The sequence below is a fragment of the Melospiza georgiana genome, chromosome 18 (assembly GCF_028018845.1).
Source record: "Melospiza georgiana isolate bMelGeo1 chromosome 18, bMelGeo1.pri, whole genome shotgun sequence".
In the NCBI taxonomy this organism is placed as follows: Eukaryota; Metazoa; Chordata; class Aves; order Passeriformes; family Passerellidae; genus Melospiza; species Melospiza georgiana.
In genome coordinates, this window is record NC_080447.1 from 5,185,970 (window position 1) to 5,200,671 (window position 14,702).

A 14,702-nucleotide genomic window follows, 5' to 3' on the forward strand; every position below is an offset into this window, starting at 1 on the left:
AAGGCTCCCGGCCGCATCTGGACCAAATTTGACCTTTGTTAATGTATTTCGAGTAATTCACAGATGTTACACACTGCTCCAGCAAGAGGGCTGGCCTATGGGCTCATTCCAGTGACAGGTTCGGTGTAACAATGAAATATGAACAAAAACTCAGAGATGAAGGCTAACGGTGCCGCGTGGCACGTGCCCGTCAGCCCAGACTGACGAGCCCAACAGCCACAGAGCAGCAAAACATACTCCCATCCTTTCCACCTGCACAGTTCTAGGTACATACTGATGTCTTCACCTGACACTTGCAGTATGGGACTTTCAAAATTTCAATTAAAACTAAAAAGCAAAACCCCACCAGCAATTAATTAGTGGGTTTCTAAAGAATACTAATACACATTTCACTGAAGAGGAAATTGTTCTGGTTCGGTCAAACCAGGAAAAGTAAAGCCCCATTAAACTGACCCCGAATTTTTAAGTGAATTTGAACTGGTTGTTCTTTGTCAGCTACAGCTGTGGTGTTGGAAGTCAAGACGACCCCTCTAGACTCGGTGTTATTTATCTCTCACTCCCAGCTCAAGCTGCTAGGCAGAGGAAAACACAAAATTCTAGAAAGCATTTTCAGGGGGAAAAAACCCAAAACCTACCAGCTACCTCACATAAAACATGTTGGTACAAGAAATGATGCATCAGAGAAAACTTAGAGAAAACACATTTGAGGGCAGAGCCATGTCCAGGCAGCATTACTAGCACTACATTCCGGAATGGAACGCGAACGCACGCACAGAGCTCGCGGCAGGCCAGCGCCGGAGGTGTCACACCTCACAGCACCGGGGTCTGCTCCCAGGAACCCCCAGACCCACAGCTCACACAGCTGCCAGAGACCAGCAAATCATTTCAATGCCATTACTGGAAAAAAGGTGAGCTCCGAGGAATCTGAGAAGCCATTAAAACAACTCAAGTCGTTTCCCCCATAACCTGCGCACTAACAGAGTATTTGAGAAGTTCCTGATCCTGCTGTATTTTGGGGAGCCTGATCTCTCCTTCATGGACCCTCTGCTCCTGGAGAGTGGCAGGCAGTGGACAAAGTGCCCAGCACTGCACGGAGGGGAAGCTGCCCCCAACACCCACCTCCCCTTCGTCCACCTCCCCGCACCTGAGGAGCCACGGGTGCCAATCGCAGCAGCGCCACATTGAGAACAGATCCCCAACCGCTCTCACGGCAGGTGTAAATCACAAGCCCCAACAAGCCTGCACTGGGGAGAACCCTGGGTCAAATGCTGCTCTCACTAACGCTCCCCAGCCCCAAAACGGTGCCCACAGCCCAAAACGGTGCCCACCTTCCAGCACGGAACGCAGAGGAGCTGCCTGAATTCGGAGGAGCGCTGTCTGGAGCCTGCGCATCCACCCGGACACTGGGTTTCTGCTGGAACAAACACCACAGTGCAAATCCCAGCCCACAGAGAAGGTTTTAAATCTCAGCCCATGACTAAAGGAAGCCTTTTCTTAAACACAGTTTCACATACTCAGGGGCATGGCAATGTTAAGTTTAATTATTTCTACTGACCGAGGTGAACAGCCTGTTTTGTCTCACCCATTGTATCTTTATCATCTCTAACAACAGTTAAAGTAAATTCTCTGTGAGTCTGTATAAATTTCCTCATCCAAGGAACCAGCCCATTCAAATCCCTCAAGTGACTAAAGCATGAACCAACCCGAGCGCCTCTGCATTGTTGTGGAACTGGTTTGCTATTTTATGTTAAGCCTCTGAAATACTAAAACATATCCTTATATAGGAACACTGATTAAATGGTTTTCCTTCCAAGTGATGAACTGTTTTAACACCAACATTGTGGTTATCGCGACCAGAAAGCAATTACTTCTTTCACTAGCTGTTACTAAGAATAGCTGTGATCAAAGTGACTGGAGGAGTGCTGTTAAAAGACGCTGCAGAAGCATCGCTCCATATGACACACACACACACAAAATATAGATCATTTTTAACCAAATTACACTTTTAATAAATGTGCTGTTCAGAATTAAATAGCTGCTCAGGATTTCATTTAAATCACTGCTCAGGATTTCTGTTTTTCCATCCAGGAAGTGAAGATCTATAGAAGTTATTATTTCAAAATCTATTTCTAAACACAGCACGGTGTGAGATGTGTGTATGTGTGTGTGTGTGACAGTGCACACGTAACGGGGAGCGTGTGGTGTGAGAGAACGTATGGATGTGCTTGAGCCTGCCAAGGCAGAAGTAACAGGAACTGTGATTTGTGCTAACTAGCTATTGATCCAGTCAGATCTAGATGTTGTGTACAAGAAACAATAAAAGAGAAGGGGCCAGGAAGGATGCTGTGTGCAACTCCATTTAAAAATGGAAAAGAAGGGCCCCAAACAAACCAATTTATGTCCTTGCCTGGGTGAAGCATGGAGAATGCTGATGGGCTTCCTCGGGTCTGCCGTGCATGCTAAACACTCTGCTCGAAATGAGAGTCTCCTGCGCTGGGCATTAAACATGAACAAAGAGACAAACCGTGGGGGCTAGGATTCACGCTTCAGAAAGCCAAAGCTGCAAAGCCAACCAGAACCAGGTTAGGAAACAGCTCAGTTTCCTAACCACCTCCCTTGTAATTTCACCAACAACTTTCTTAGCAAAATTACTAAATGTGGAGGGGTGCAAAAAGTCAGTTTCTACCACCAGAGATAATGAAAACAATTTCAAACTACACTGCAGTACCAAAATATCACCTTTCCTAGACACAAATAATGAGTTTATATTGTGTAAACTGCACACATGTATTTCTAGCACTCCAAAACCCACCCGCCTGCCCTCAGATAGCAGGTACAGCATGTGCACCCATTGTAACAATCACACACACAGCTAGACACGTTGCAAAATAGGGATTTGATAAGATAAAATAGAAAGCAATTGAATCTATAATCATCCTTATCTTAAACAGCTTTTATAATAGAGGGTTTTCCATTAAAATATTTTTTCCTAAGCCTGGGGAATTATGATGCCCTCTGGACACAAGGAAGGATCAAAAATGACAACTAATGCCAAAATTAAACATCTGTCAACTAAGCAAGTTTTACACTAACAGACCCAGAGCCTTATTTTAAACTGCCTTTCAGTTAAATCAAAAATAATTTGTTACAAGCCGTTCAGTTCAGTATCACACTGCTGTGGGCTCCAAATGCAAGCAGGGGGCACCTGGACCTGAAAGGGCAGAACTGCCACCAAATTCATGTTTTTGTGGTTAGGGAAAACCTCAGCCACAGTTTTGGGAAAGTGGCTGGAAGGTTAAGCTGGCACCAGGTTCTGTGGGAGCCCCCTCCTCAGCACCCCATGCCTGGTGGGACCCTGCAGGAGCCCCCTTCTCAGAACCTCAGGCTGCAGTTCCTTTCTGCAGCATCCCAGGCCCAGGAGCTCAGGTGAGGCTCACTGGGAGCCCCTCTGCTCAGCACTCCCACCTGCCTGTGCTCTAGGAGGCATGATGGGGACAGGGATGGCAGCAGCGATGCCACGGGGCAGTTGTCACCTGGGCCAGTCAGGCAGCAGGCACTTTGTCCCTGACACTGCCCCCCCCCCATTAGATCCACCAAGCATCCCAGCATCCTGCAGCTCCAGCCCAGGATGTGTATGCCCAGAGTACCAGAGCTGCAGCCTCACCATGTCCCCTTCCCCAAGCAGCCCACAACCACCCCTACCCCTGTGCCAGCACCCCTGTGGGACATCTGATACCTTCTTTGCTGGGGTTCGGGGGCTTGGGCTTCTCCCAGGGCGCCATGGGCTTGTCCTCCTCCTGCCCCTCCATCAGGGCCTTCTCTCCAGGCAGGTACCAGGTGGAGTTGTGCTCTGCCATCAGGGAGTCCAGGTCGATGGTGCTCATGGTGCCCTTGACACCCTCCGAGCAGCAGCTGCCCAGGTCACTGTCCCCATTCTGCCCCGCACACTCCCCCTTCTTGCTCTTCAACCCCAAGGGCTGGTCTTCCGAGATGCTGAACTGCTGCCGCTGGAGCTGGATCTGTGCCTGCAGGATCTCCAGGGGGTGGATCTCATCCTGGGCCGAGGTGCTCGTGGGGGTCCGCACCTGCTCCATGCTTGGCGTGCCAGGGTGAGCGCCCGCCGTGGTGCTGAGCCCATAGCTGTCGGGGGTCGAGGTAGATGTACTGAGAAGGCCAAGGGCCAGGGGCTTCTGTCCGTTGAGAAGTGCGTGCTCCCCACGGGGCAGCTTGGGCGAGCCACCCAGCAGCGGGCTACGGGTGGGCTTGGAGGTGGCGTTGTCGGAGCTGGAGGACACCTCGTCCTCGTTGCCGTAGCTGGTGCTGACCTCGTCGGGAAAGTCCACGTGCGGGGAGCTGCCGTCCGACTTGGTCACGCTCTGGATGCCGCTGTCCAGGGAGGACATCAGGTCGGGCTGCTCCGCCAGCAACAGTTCGCTGCCCTTGCCCCAGGATGGGGAGGTCAGGGGCTTGTCATGAGGGGTGCCTCCGCCGCGCTCAGCGCCCGCAGCCCCCGGCGGGGCCCCCGCCGCCACCGGCACTGCCGGCTGCCCTGGGCTGACACCGGCTCCCCCGCCCTCGGCAGCTGAGAACTTCTCAAAAAACGTGCCGGGGCTGACGTGCCCACTGTCCCGTTTCCGGCGACCCCGACCCCGCCCGCCACCCGCCTTCCCCTCGCCACCGGGCACCGGCTCCAGCGCGTAGCCGGGCGAGAGGCTGCTCTCCGCAGGCAGCAGCGGGGCAGCGCCCGCTGCTTTGCCCGTGCCACCCCCACCTACTGGCGGCCCCGCTGGGAAGTAGTCCGGGGCAGCAGGTGGCGGGTCAGGCTCGGCCTGGCTGAGCTTGCGCTTGGCCTCGGCCGGGCTCTTCTTGTTGAAGGTGACGTTGAGGTTGGGAGCGCCCAGACTCGCGATCATGTTTTGGCAGGCAGTGGAGAGGGCAGCCAGGCAGCTCTGCCCGAAGACATTGTCCTTGCTGGCCGCCTTGCTGAAGGAGCCCAGCGAGAGGGCACCCAGCTTGCTGGCAGCGGGCCGCGGCGGGGGTGGCGGGGGAAACTCGGGCGGGGGCGGTGGGTAGGCACCTGGCGAGGCGCTCAGGGCAGGTGCAGCCCCGTGGGCCGCCGGCTGCCGCGCTGCCGCCCCAAAGGGGAAGCCAGGCTGAGCGGCGAAGTCGGCGGGGCCGCGGCGCTCGGCAGGGGCACTGGGCAGTGCCACACCGCTGCCTGGTGACTGCAGCTGCGAGAGGCCACCCATTGTGGGTGTGAAGGGCGGGTGGACGCCGGGCGACGGCAGGGCCTGCGCCGGCCCCTCGCCTGCCATCCGCAAGGGCTCCTGCAGCCCCAGCCCACTGGCACCCGGCCGGAAGAGCACGGCAGGGCCGCCCGGCTGCAGGCCCAGCTCGTGGGGGGCTGCCTCGGCCGGTAGCCCGGGCGCTGCCAAGCGCCTCGGCAGCAGCTCCCCGGGCGGCGGTGGCCCTGCGAACCAGGCGCTGTCGGGGGCCAGGTGCGGCGCCGGCGCATCGAAGCTGCGGCCGCCACCAGCCTCCCGCTCGAAGGCTGGCGGGGGCAGGCTGCCGGGTGCGCCCACCTCACCATGGTGCCCCAGCTGCTGCAGACTGGGCGGCCGCAGGCGCTGCTGGCTTCGCGAGGCCATCTGCTTCATCACCAGGGCCGCGTTCTGGCGCTGCGCCAGTGCCGGGTGCTCAGGACCGCCGTGTGGCAACGGGCCCCCAAAGGCCTCAGGTGCCGGCGGGGTGAACTCGCCCGGCAGGCCAGGGTAGGCCGTCGGGGAAAGGTGACTCTCCATGGCCGGGCCGTGCATGCCACCGCCCCAGGAGGCACAGCGCTCGACGCCAGGAGTGTTGGGGAAGTCAAACCGCGGCCTCTTGGCGACGCTCACGTAGGGGGCATCGAAGTGCTGCAGTCTTTGATTTGGTGGCTGTTGCGGAGGAGGGTGCTGCATATTAAACACGGGGTCGGTGTAGGGATGCATATTCCTGTTCTCCAGTCTGTGAATAGGGTATTCAAACTGTGCATGCTGGTTCTGCATTATGGGCCCATTGTCCTGCAGGTTGGAGTTGGGAGCGTTGGCTTCTGTTTGCTGTTGCCTAGGGATGGCTGGCGGGCAGGAGTTCTGTCTGGCCAGCAAGCCCGGCGGCTGCTGCGGTGCTTGCGGTGGTGGTGGCGGCTGCTGCTGCTGCATCAGCGGGTGCCTGGCGTTGGCCCCCGGCTCCAGACTGGCCGACATCTTCCGCGCCCCCCCGAAGCGCTCGAAGAAGACGCCGTGCTGCTGCGGCGGGTGCGCCTTGGCCACGGCCATGCCCGGAGCCCGGGGCAGGGCGGGCGCCCCCGCGAAGCTGCCGCCCGCCGGCACCTGCCGCCCGCCGCCGTAGTGCGGCAGCTGCCCCTCCGGCTCCGACGGGGAGAAGACGGGCAGCTCGAAGTGGCTGGCAGGGCCGTCGCCAGGGTAATTGTATTCCAGCGAGTCCACGCCGCCCTGCGCCGGCAGCCGCCGCGGCTCCAGGCCGTGGGGCTCGGAGGAGCCGGCCGCCGGCAGCCCGTGGAAGGAGGCAGCGCGGTTGGGGGACTGGTCGAGGGGCAGGCAGGGCGCCGGCACGGCGTGGCTGGCGGCGCCGGCGCCGTGGTGCTGGAAATCGGGCAAGGTCCCGGGGCGCTGCTGCCCGAAGCCCTCGCCGCTCTGGCCCTCGGCCATGTGCTCGTAGCCGTCGGCGAACGCCGTCTGCCCGCCCAGCGCACCGCTGTAGCCCAGAAGGCGCCCGCCGTGCACGCAGGAGGCGCCGGGGTCGGGCCCGAAGCCGCCGCCGAAGTGCGGGGGGTGCTGGTGCGGGTGGGGGGCGCCGCCGGGGCCGCCGTGCGGCTGCTGTCCGCCGAAGAAACCGTGCACGGGCGGCTGCATGCCGCCGCCGTGCAGCTCGCCGGGGCCGCGGCCCGGGAAGCCGTAGCCGTCCCCGGCCAGGCTCATGTTCATGCCCAGGAGGGGCGGCTCGCCCAGCGCTCCCAGGGCCGGGTCCGCCGGTGCCGGGCCGCCGCCGGGGAAGGCCGGCGCCTTGAAGTGCGCGCTCATGCTCAGTCCGGGCTGGCCGAAGCCCCGCTCCGCCTGCCCGCCGCTCCGGCCGCTGTTCTGCGGCTCGAACTGCTCCAGCCCGAACATCCTGCGCGGCTCCTCAGCAGGGCATGGCTCCTCCGCGCCGCTCCGCCGTCCCGCTGCCCGCCGCTCCCCGCTGCTCCGCTCCGCGCCACTCGGCCGCCCCCGCTCACATCCTGCCGCGCCGCCGGCACCGGCCGCTCGCCCGCGCTCACCCCGCCGCTCGCCGCTCGCTGCTGCCCGAGAGCCGACGGGGCGGCGCGCCGCCGCTCACAGGCTCCGGCGCCCGGGAGCTGCGCGCCGCATCGCCGGCCGGCCGTGCGCTCCCGCGGCTCGCAGCGCTCCGGCGGCGGCGGGGCCGGGGCGCGGGGCCGGGCGGGCGCTGCGAGGGCTGCGCCGCGCTCCCCGCGCGCTGCCGCGCTCTCACCCAGCGCTGGCGGAGCAGCAACAAGTTTTGCATTTCAGCGATGAATTTCAGCCATCGGGGCTGCGCCAATGAGCGCCGCGGTCCGGGGCGGGGCTGCCGTTAAGGTGGCTCCGCCGCCGGCCCCGTGCCCCGCCCGCACCGCGCCCCGCACCGCCCCCCGTGCCCGGCGGCGCCGCTGCTGCTCCCGCGGCGCACGGAGCGCGGGCGGACCGGGAGGTGCGCGGTACCGCGGGGTCCCGGAGCGGGGTCCTGAAACGGGGCGGGGGGCACTGGAGCCGGCACCAAGTAGCGGGTGTGGGGAGCCACTGCTTGCCGGGGCGAAAGCCGCCCGGCAGCCCCGAGCACGGGGGAGCAGGAGCAGCCCCGCCGGCCCGCCCCGAGCCGGGCACCGCACGGAGCCTCGTGGGGAGCGGGCGCTGCGGCAGCGGGGGGCGTCATAACCCCGTTCCCCCGGAGGGACAAACACCCATCAGGCCAGGGGGCCCACAGATCGCCGGCGGGACACGGTGCTTCAGGTGCTCGCGGATGCACATGTCGATAGTTTAAAGAAATAGTAATGAATATTGCTCCCACCGAAAAAAAATGAGATCTATAAATAAGCGGCTGAAGACTGTTTGTATATGGCAGGAGAGTTTTAACGGGATTTTTTTCTGCAGGATCAGGATGCTGCGCTGTGATTAAATATTGATTTTGTGTAATTAGTTTTCATGTGAACTATCCTCCTTGCTGATGGCCTGGAGATTTCAGAACTGGCGAAGAAATGGAATTGGACGTGGAAATTATTACTTAGCGAAGTGACAAGGGGGGGAAGAGGGGGGCGCGGGGCTCGAGCTGCGGGGCGGGCACCGGGGTGGAAAACGCAGCACGCGCGGCGCGACCGCGGCACAAAGGAACCAAGGGGATGTCTCGCTCCTCGCTACGGGAACGGCGGCAACGGAGGGAGGGACTGAGGGAGAGACGAGGCCGCCAGCCCCTGCACCGTGTCCCTGCATATGGCCAGCAGTCCGGACCGGCCGGGCCCCGCACCCCGCTCCGCTCCGTGTCAGAGGCGGCCCCGCGCCCGGGGCTCCCCCAGCGCCGCCGCCGTCGCTCTCCCTCTGCGCCTGCGTGCGCGCCGTCGGAGCGGCTCTTCCGAACGGGCACAGCGCCCCCTGGCGCCCGTCCGGGCCCCGCCGCACCCCGGCCGGGCCGAGAGCCCCGCTCTGTGCCCCCGCCGGGCGGAGAGGCCCCGCTCTGTGCCCCGCTCTGTGCCCCCGCCGGGCGGAGAGGCCCCGCTCTGTGCCCCGCTCTGTGCCCCGCTCTGTGCCCCCGCCGGGCGGAGAGCCCCGCTCTGTGCCCCCGCCGGGCCGAGAGCCCCGCTCTGTGCCCCGCTCTGTGCCCCGCTCTGTGCCCCCGCCGGGCGGAGAGGCCCCGCTCCGTGCCCCACTCTGTGCCCCCGCCGGGCCGAGAGCCCCGCTCTGTGCCCCGCTCTGTGCCCCCGCCGGGCGGAGAGGCCCCGCTCCGTGCCCCACTCTGTGCCCCCGCAGGGCCGAGAGCCCCGCTCTGTGCCCCGCTCTGTGCCCTGCTCTGTGCCCCGCTCTGTGCCCCCGCCGGGCGGAGAGCTCCGCTCCGTGCCCTGCTCCGTGTCCCTGCCCAGCGAAGAGGCCCCGCTCTGTGCCCCGCTCCGTGTCCCGGCCGGGCAGAGAGGTCCCGCTCTGTGCCCCGATTCGTCCCCCTTTCGCCCCGACGGCGGTCGTAGAGCCCCCGCTCCGGCTCACCGTCCGTGACCCCGTTCCGCCCCGGCGGCGAGCAGTGGGGCCGGACGGGGCGGGCCGGGACCCGCGAGCATTCCTGGCCGCGGCAGGGCAGGGTCGGGTGCGGGGTTTGTCGGGCGGAGTCGCCGGGAGCGGCTGCCCGGATTCGTCCTGGGGCAGCGGCGCCGCCGCCTCTCCCTTCCCCGGCCCGTCCTGCCGCGTTTCTGGGGGCCCAGGGCCCACCGCCCCGGGATGCCGCCGCTCCCTGCCGAGCCTCTCCTCGCCGTGGGTACAGAACAGCCTTAACCCAGCGGCGACATCGGCCCCGGGGCTGCACCCGCACCTCGGGCCCGTGCGCCGCATCAGCGGCTCGGCCCCGCTCCCTCCAGAGCCGCCCCAGCCTCGCTGGGGGAGTCAATCTCGCTGAAATCCCATCCCCAGCCATGGCTTGGCCCAGCCCGCCCAGCACCGCTCCTTCTGTGGACCTTGGTGGGAGCCACATGGTGTCTATAGCTGGACAATGGCAAACATGGAAATAATCTCGGCCGAAGCATTCTGACAGTAAAAATTGCTTGGAACGGCAAGGTCGGACATCAGCTGCGACACCCGTGGTGTGCATGAGGGAAGGTGGCTCAGCCCATTTCTAACCTGAGATGTGCTCTGGGGCTGCCAACCTGCCCCACAGCTCCTGGGGTCCAGCGCAGAACTGGGAGCACTGGTGGCAGCGTGGCCCTGGGCTAGGGTCAGGTCACCCGTGTCACAAAGGGCCACAGTGCCAGCCAAGGGGAAGGAACCCTCTCTCAATTAGACCAAGCAATGAAAAGTGTATTTTATAAAACATATTTTTACTTTCATTCTTGGGGTTTTGGTCATCTTGGGGGAAGCAAGGAAAGGCATTATTTAAATAGTTGTAGCTGCTGGGGATTATTTTCTAAATTAACAATAGTAATTGTGCCTGCCAAATCCAAAGTTGAGGGGATTCATTTATTTCAACTCTCCAGACAATAGCACAATTTTGGGTTTCATATTGCAAGCTCTGAAAACCAAATAGTGGGACTGATGTTTAAAAAAATAATTCAAACAACATCAATTCATCAGACTTAAATCCAGCTCTTTCCACTGTGGCAGTTTAACTTGCACTCAGAAAAGTTGCTGCTCAGCAAAAAAAAAAGAAAAAAAATTCCTTTTTAACAAAATGAATGCATCATACATAAAACATCACGGACCATACAATTAGTAAGCAAATGTAAGAGTTCAGCTCAGTTCATAATTATTCAGCAAACCTATTCAGAATGATTTTTTCTCCCTCCAGCAATCTACTGTGTGGGCTCATTACCACTGAAAATCTAACGAAGAAACCACCACAGAAACTGCACAAAATAAGCCCATATGCTCAAGACACTTTAGCTCAGCCAGCCCTTAGCAAGAGCCTCTTAAACCCTGACACGGAGGGAACCAACCCAAGCTCATTTCTCTGTGGAGTTTGCACTCCCAGCTCTCCAAAGGTGTCCTGTCTTTAGTGCAGCTCCAGGTACTTCATCTGCAGCCACTCCCTTGTCCCCTGTGCTGCCACCAATGCCTGCTCCTGTCACACAGCCCGTGATGGGCTCAGTCCCTGGAGCTGAGGCTCCCAACAGCCACCTCACAAAAGAGCTGAATGGGTTTCTCCTGGCAGGGATTTCCCTTCCTAGCAGGGATATTCCGTGAAAGGAATTGTAATATTTTGAAGGACAGGTCTCCAAATCTGGCCGCTGACATTTTCAGGGAAGTTTTCAGCATTTCTGCCTGGAACAGTTTAGGGAAACTACTGTATCTCCTGTCTCTCAAACTACAGCGAAAGTGCTGGTGGGATGGATGCAGGAGGCAAATGTGGGAAATGATTACATAAGCTTGTGAGTGCAGGGAGTGCAGATCCGGCTCCCGAGGGAGGGCATCACTCCACAGGGGATGAGTCTGTCTGTCTGTCTGTCTGTCTGTCTGTGTGCATCTGCTCGAGCTCCTGAGAACAGAAGGGTTTTTGGGTATGGAAGGGCTCTGTTCTGGACAGGTCCCAAGGCCCAGCTGTGCCCAGAGCAGGCAGAGCTGCCCTGCACATGGTGCCTCACAGGGATTTGCTGCCAGCACAGTCACACTGCTGAGCTGAGGGGCATCAGCTAAACAGAGACATGTAGGCACTCCCAGTGATCCCACCTCTGCCACTCCTTGTCCTTCCCTGCTCGAGTGTCTGGAGGTGACATGGTTTGTAATTGACATTAAAGACAATTTCATCTGCAAAACCTGATTTGCATTCAGTTTCTGGGAAGTTCACCTTGCCGGTGTAAAAATTTCATGCTTAGTTTTACCAACAATGCAGTTTCTGAAAAGACTGAACCAAATCCCTTCAGACACTTTACCACTTCCCATTTTTAAAAATGCATAGCTGAATAAACAGAGTTAAGGGACTAAAACCACCTCAGTCATTTTCCATAGGGGTAGACAGCAATTTTAGAACTTAGCCCTTCACAGGGATTTTCATGTTTGGTTCTCCTGCAAGGTTGGTTCAATTAGTTTTTGTTCCTTTACATGGCTGCAACATTAAGCTGTGTATCTTTCCTGTTTGGGTTTACAGGTTCCTCAGGTGGATCATGATATTTTCACAATATCAGTAGAGTTTTCCATTGCAGCAAACACTTTTTTTTTTGCCAATTTAATATATTGCGTGCCCTTTATCCCATTTTGGTGAAAACTTTTGCAGCACATGCGGTACTTTGGTGTACATATAATGAACACCAAAAATATGTTTTGATTGAACATATAATTTGGATGACCAAAAACGGGATAGTGCTAAAATCATACAACACTGAGAGTGTACATTAGTAAAAACATAGGAAATCCTAAAGCAATTTTTCCTGTCCATAGCACAGTCCACTGCTTGGGCTTTTATTTTTCCCCTTCAAATTCCCATCCCTAAAACACACATGTAGGATCAGGTATTGGGAAGGGGATATTTTAAAAATAAATTATTTTATATCTATCTATATATTTATATATTTTTATATTTATATATAGCACAACAGAAATAGACAGAAGTAGTGAATTAGTTTGACTACAGGAAAAGTAGAAGTTTTATGTTTCCTAAAATAGCTCAGTGAAACATAAATAACAAAATGGCACCTCTCTGTACAGATAATCATGTGTAACTCTCCTCAGTGTTTTATGGTGGGAATTTGTGTGACCAACTTTTTTCTTCTGTTTTCCTAAACTTGAACCAGGTGGGAATTTATACAAGTGTGGTAGAGCAAGAACAATCCTTGAGCATCTGGAAAGTCTGGCTCACTGTGGGTGATGCCAGAAAACCACCAAAATTAATTCATTTTTCATCATCTTATAAATTGAATTACTGTGAAAGGACAGAGCCAGAGGGTGTTTTATAAAGTCCTGATGACTTAATTTCCCTGAAGTACGAGCTTCAGGAGAGCACTTGCCTTGGTGGTTCCTCTCCTCATCCTGCCATCCATCCCCTGGGATGTCACACGCTGCTGTTCCATCCTGCATGGACAGCACAGGGCACAGCAAGGCCATTGGTGTGGGTTTGGAAGTCACTGGATCTCAGGAGGTCACCCCATCCCTGGGGACCAGGCTGGCTCATCCTGGAGAGCCAGGGCTGTGTGTCTGAGCATCCCCTGCATTCCTTGGTGCCCTGTGACCGCTGCCATCCCTCCCGTTCCTGCCATCAGCGCTGGCTCCAGGGCTCCCTGCCCTGACCTCCTGGCTCTGCTGGAGAACACACTGCACATCCTGGGGTGACACATGCTCGAGTCCACAGGGCCCAGAACTCAAACCAGCAGGCAAATAAAGCTGCTCCTGTGTTTGTTATTTATCGTGTTACTTCATAAGGTCCAACAGCACAACTGCGTTCCTGAGCCACTGGTCAACCTTGGCTCACACTCCTGACTTGTCCAAATTTAAATCAAGTGCTCCTGCCCATACACTGTAGGGAAGAGGCATCCCAAGGCAGCGAGCACCCAGTCCAGCAGCATGAATTCACCTGCCCTGCCTAAAGAATGATTTGCTTTCCAGCAGGAATTATCCAGCACTATTGGCTGCTCCTCACAGCTGGCCCTGGCCCTCGCTGTCAGCGTCGCCCAAACCTCCCCTGTCCCCGCCAGAGGCACAAAGGGTTAACCATCTCCTACTGCCCACAACCATCGCTCCTCCACCACCACGGCCCCTCAGCATCCGTACAAAGGGCCTGATTTAATCCGGGTTGCAGACGACTCACATTGTACTCGCAGCCTCGGAGTGATGTTGGGTGATCAGGTTTCCAACTAATATCCAAGGCACAGCCCGAGCACTGAGCGGGAACAAAGGCACCTTTGTTACTGAAGAAAAAAAATCCCCTGAAGATATTAGCAGTGCAGTAGAGTTCAAACTGTTAAATGATTCAAATATTATTTAATGAATACATTTGAAATGAGGTCTCACAACCCAGAACACTTTTTAGATCACCATTTACAAAGAGCCGCCTCTTCGCTTACTTCTTTATGAAGTTGCTGCTTTCAGATTTCAATTATGGTCATTTTGCTCCCAGCCTTTTTCAGGGACTTCCCCTGTTGGTGTAGCTCAGTTCTTTTTATGGTATAGTTTAGCCAGTGACTACTGGGTTTTCAGAAGTCCTGATAATCACATTCCATTAATTTACCTTGGACTGTGTGGGAAACAAGGGAGACAGAGCCTTGTGCAAAAGGAGCAACAGCATTAGGTGTTGTTCTAGAGGGTGCTAAAGCCAAGCTTATAAAACAGAAATTTGGTAAATAAGCATATCAAGATTTTTAGCTGGGATTGGAGAAGCTCTATAGTTCAGGTTCAACAAATACCTGAAATTTCTTGTGTGTCTTGGATATGCAATTCTAAACCAGAAAGCCATGTAATTTTAGACATAAAAATTAAATAACAAAGGTAGATGGGGTTCAGGAAAGAAACATGTCCCCAGCCTGAGGAATAATTTTTTAAAATTAAATTAGGGCTTCCTGTGCTTATAGCAATAAGAAATCCAAGGCTGCTCTGAAGCATGGACAGCAGCTATTGTCCCTAAACGGTAACAGCAGCACATCTGGGGCTGTGCTGGTGCCTGCTGAGAGGTTTTTAAAAAATACAGCATAAGTAGCAAAAGTGGGGAAAGAGCACCAGAACAAAATGACTACAAGCATCAGGATAAGTACCAGCATACCAGCAAAAATCAGCACAGGGCAGTGGCAGAAACAGCTCCAGGCTCTCTTCAGGTGCACTGCAAAGGAATCACCTCCCCTCACACCAGGCACCCTCCTGGCTCTGCTGCCAGGGGCTGGGGCCTCAAACAGCCTCTGCTGAGGAGACAGGGACAGCAGCACAGGATTTCACTTAACTCTCATTAAGGGTCCTCATGCAGGTGATGCCTCAGGTGGAAGCAATTGAAAATCTGCC

The 14,702-nt window shown here is 57.0% G+C and overlaps 1 protein-coding gene across 1 annotated transcript in view; it reads right to left on the reverse strand.

Moving 5' to 3' along the window:
• The window catches only part of MN1 (MN1 proto-oncogene, transcriptional regulator), a 34,212-nt gene extending 26,984 nt beyond the window's left edge, over window positions 1–7,228 (reverse strand). Inside the window, exon 1 of the mRNA XM_058037075.1 lies at window positions 3,737–7,228. Within this exon, the coding sequence (XP_057893058.1) occupies window positions 3,737–7,166 (3,430 nt within the window). The 5' untranslated portion in view covers window positions 7,167–7,228. The remainder of the gene's footprint in view (window positions 1–3,736) is intronic.
• Window positions 7,229–14,702: the final 7,474 nt, after the last annotated feature.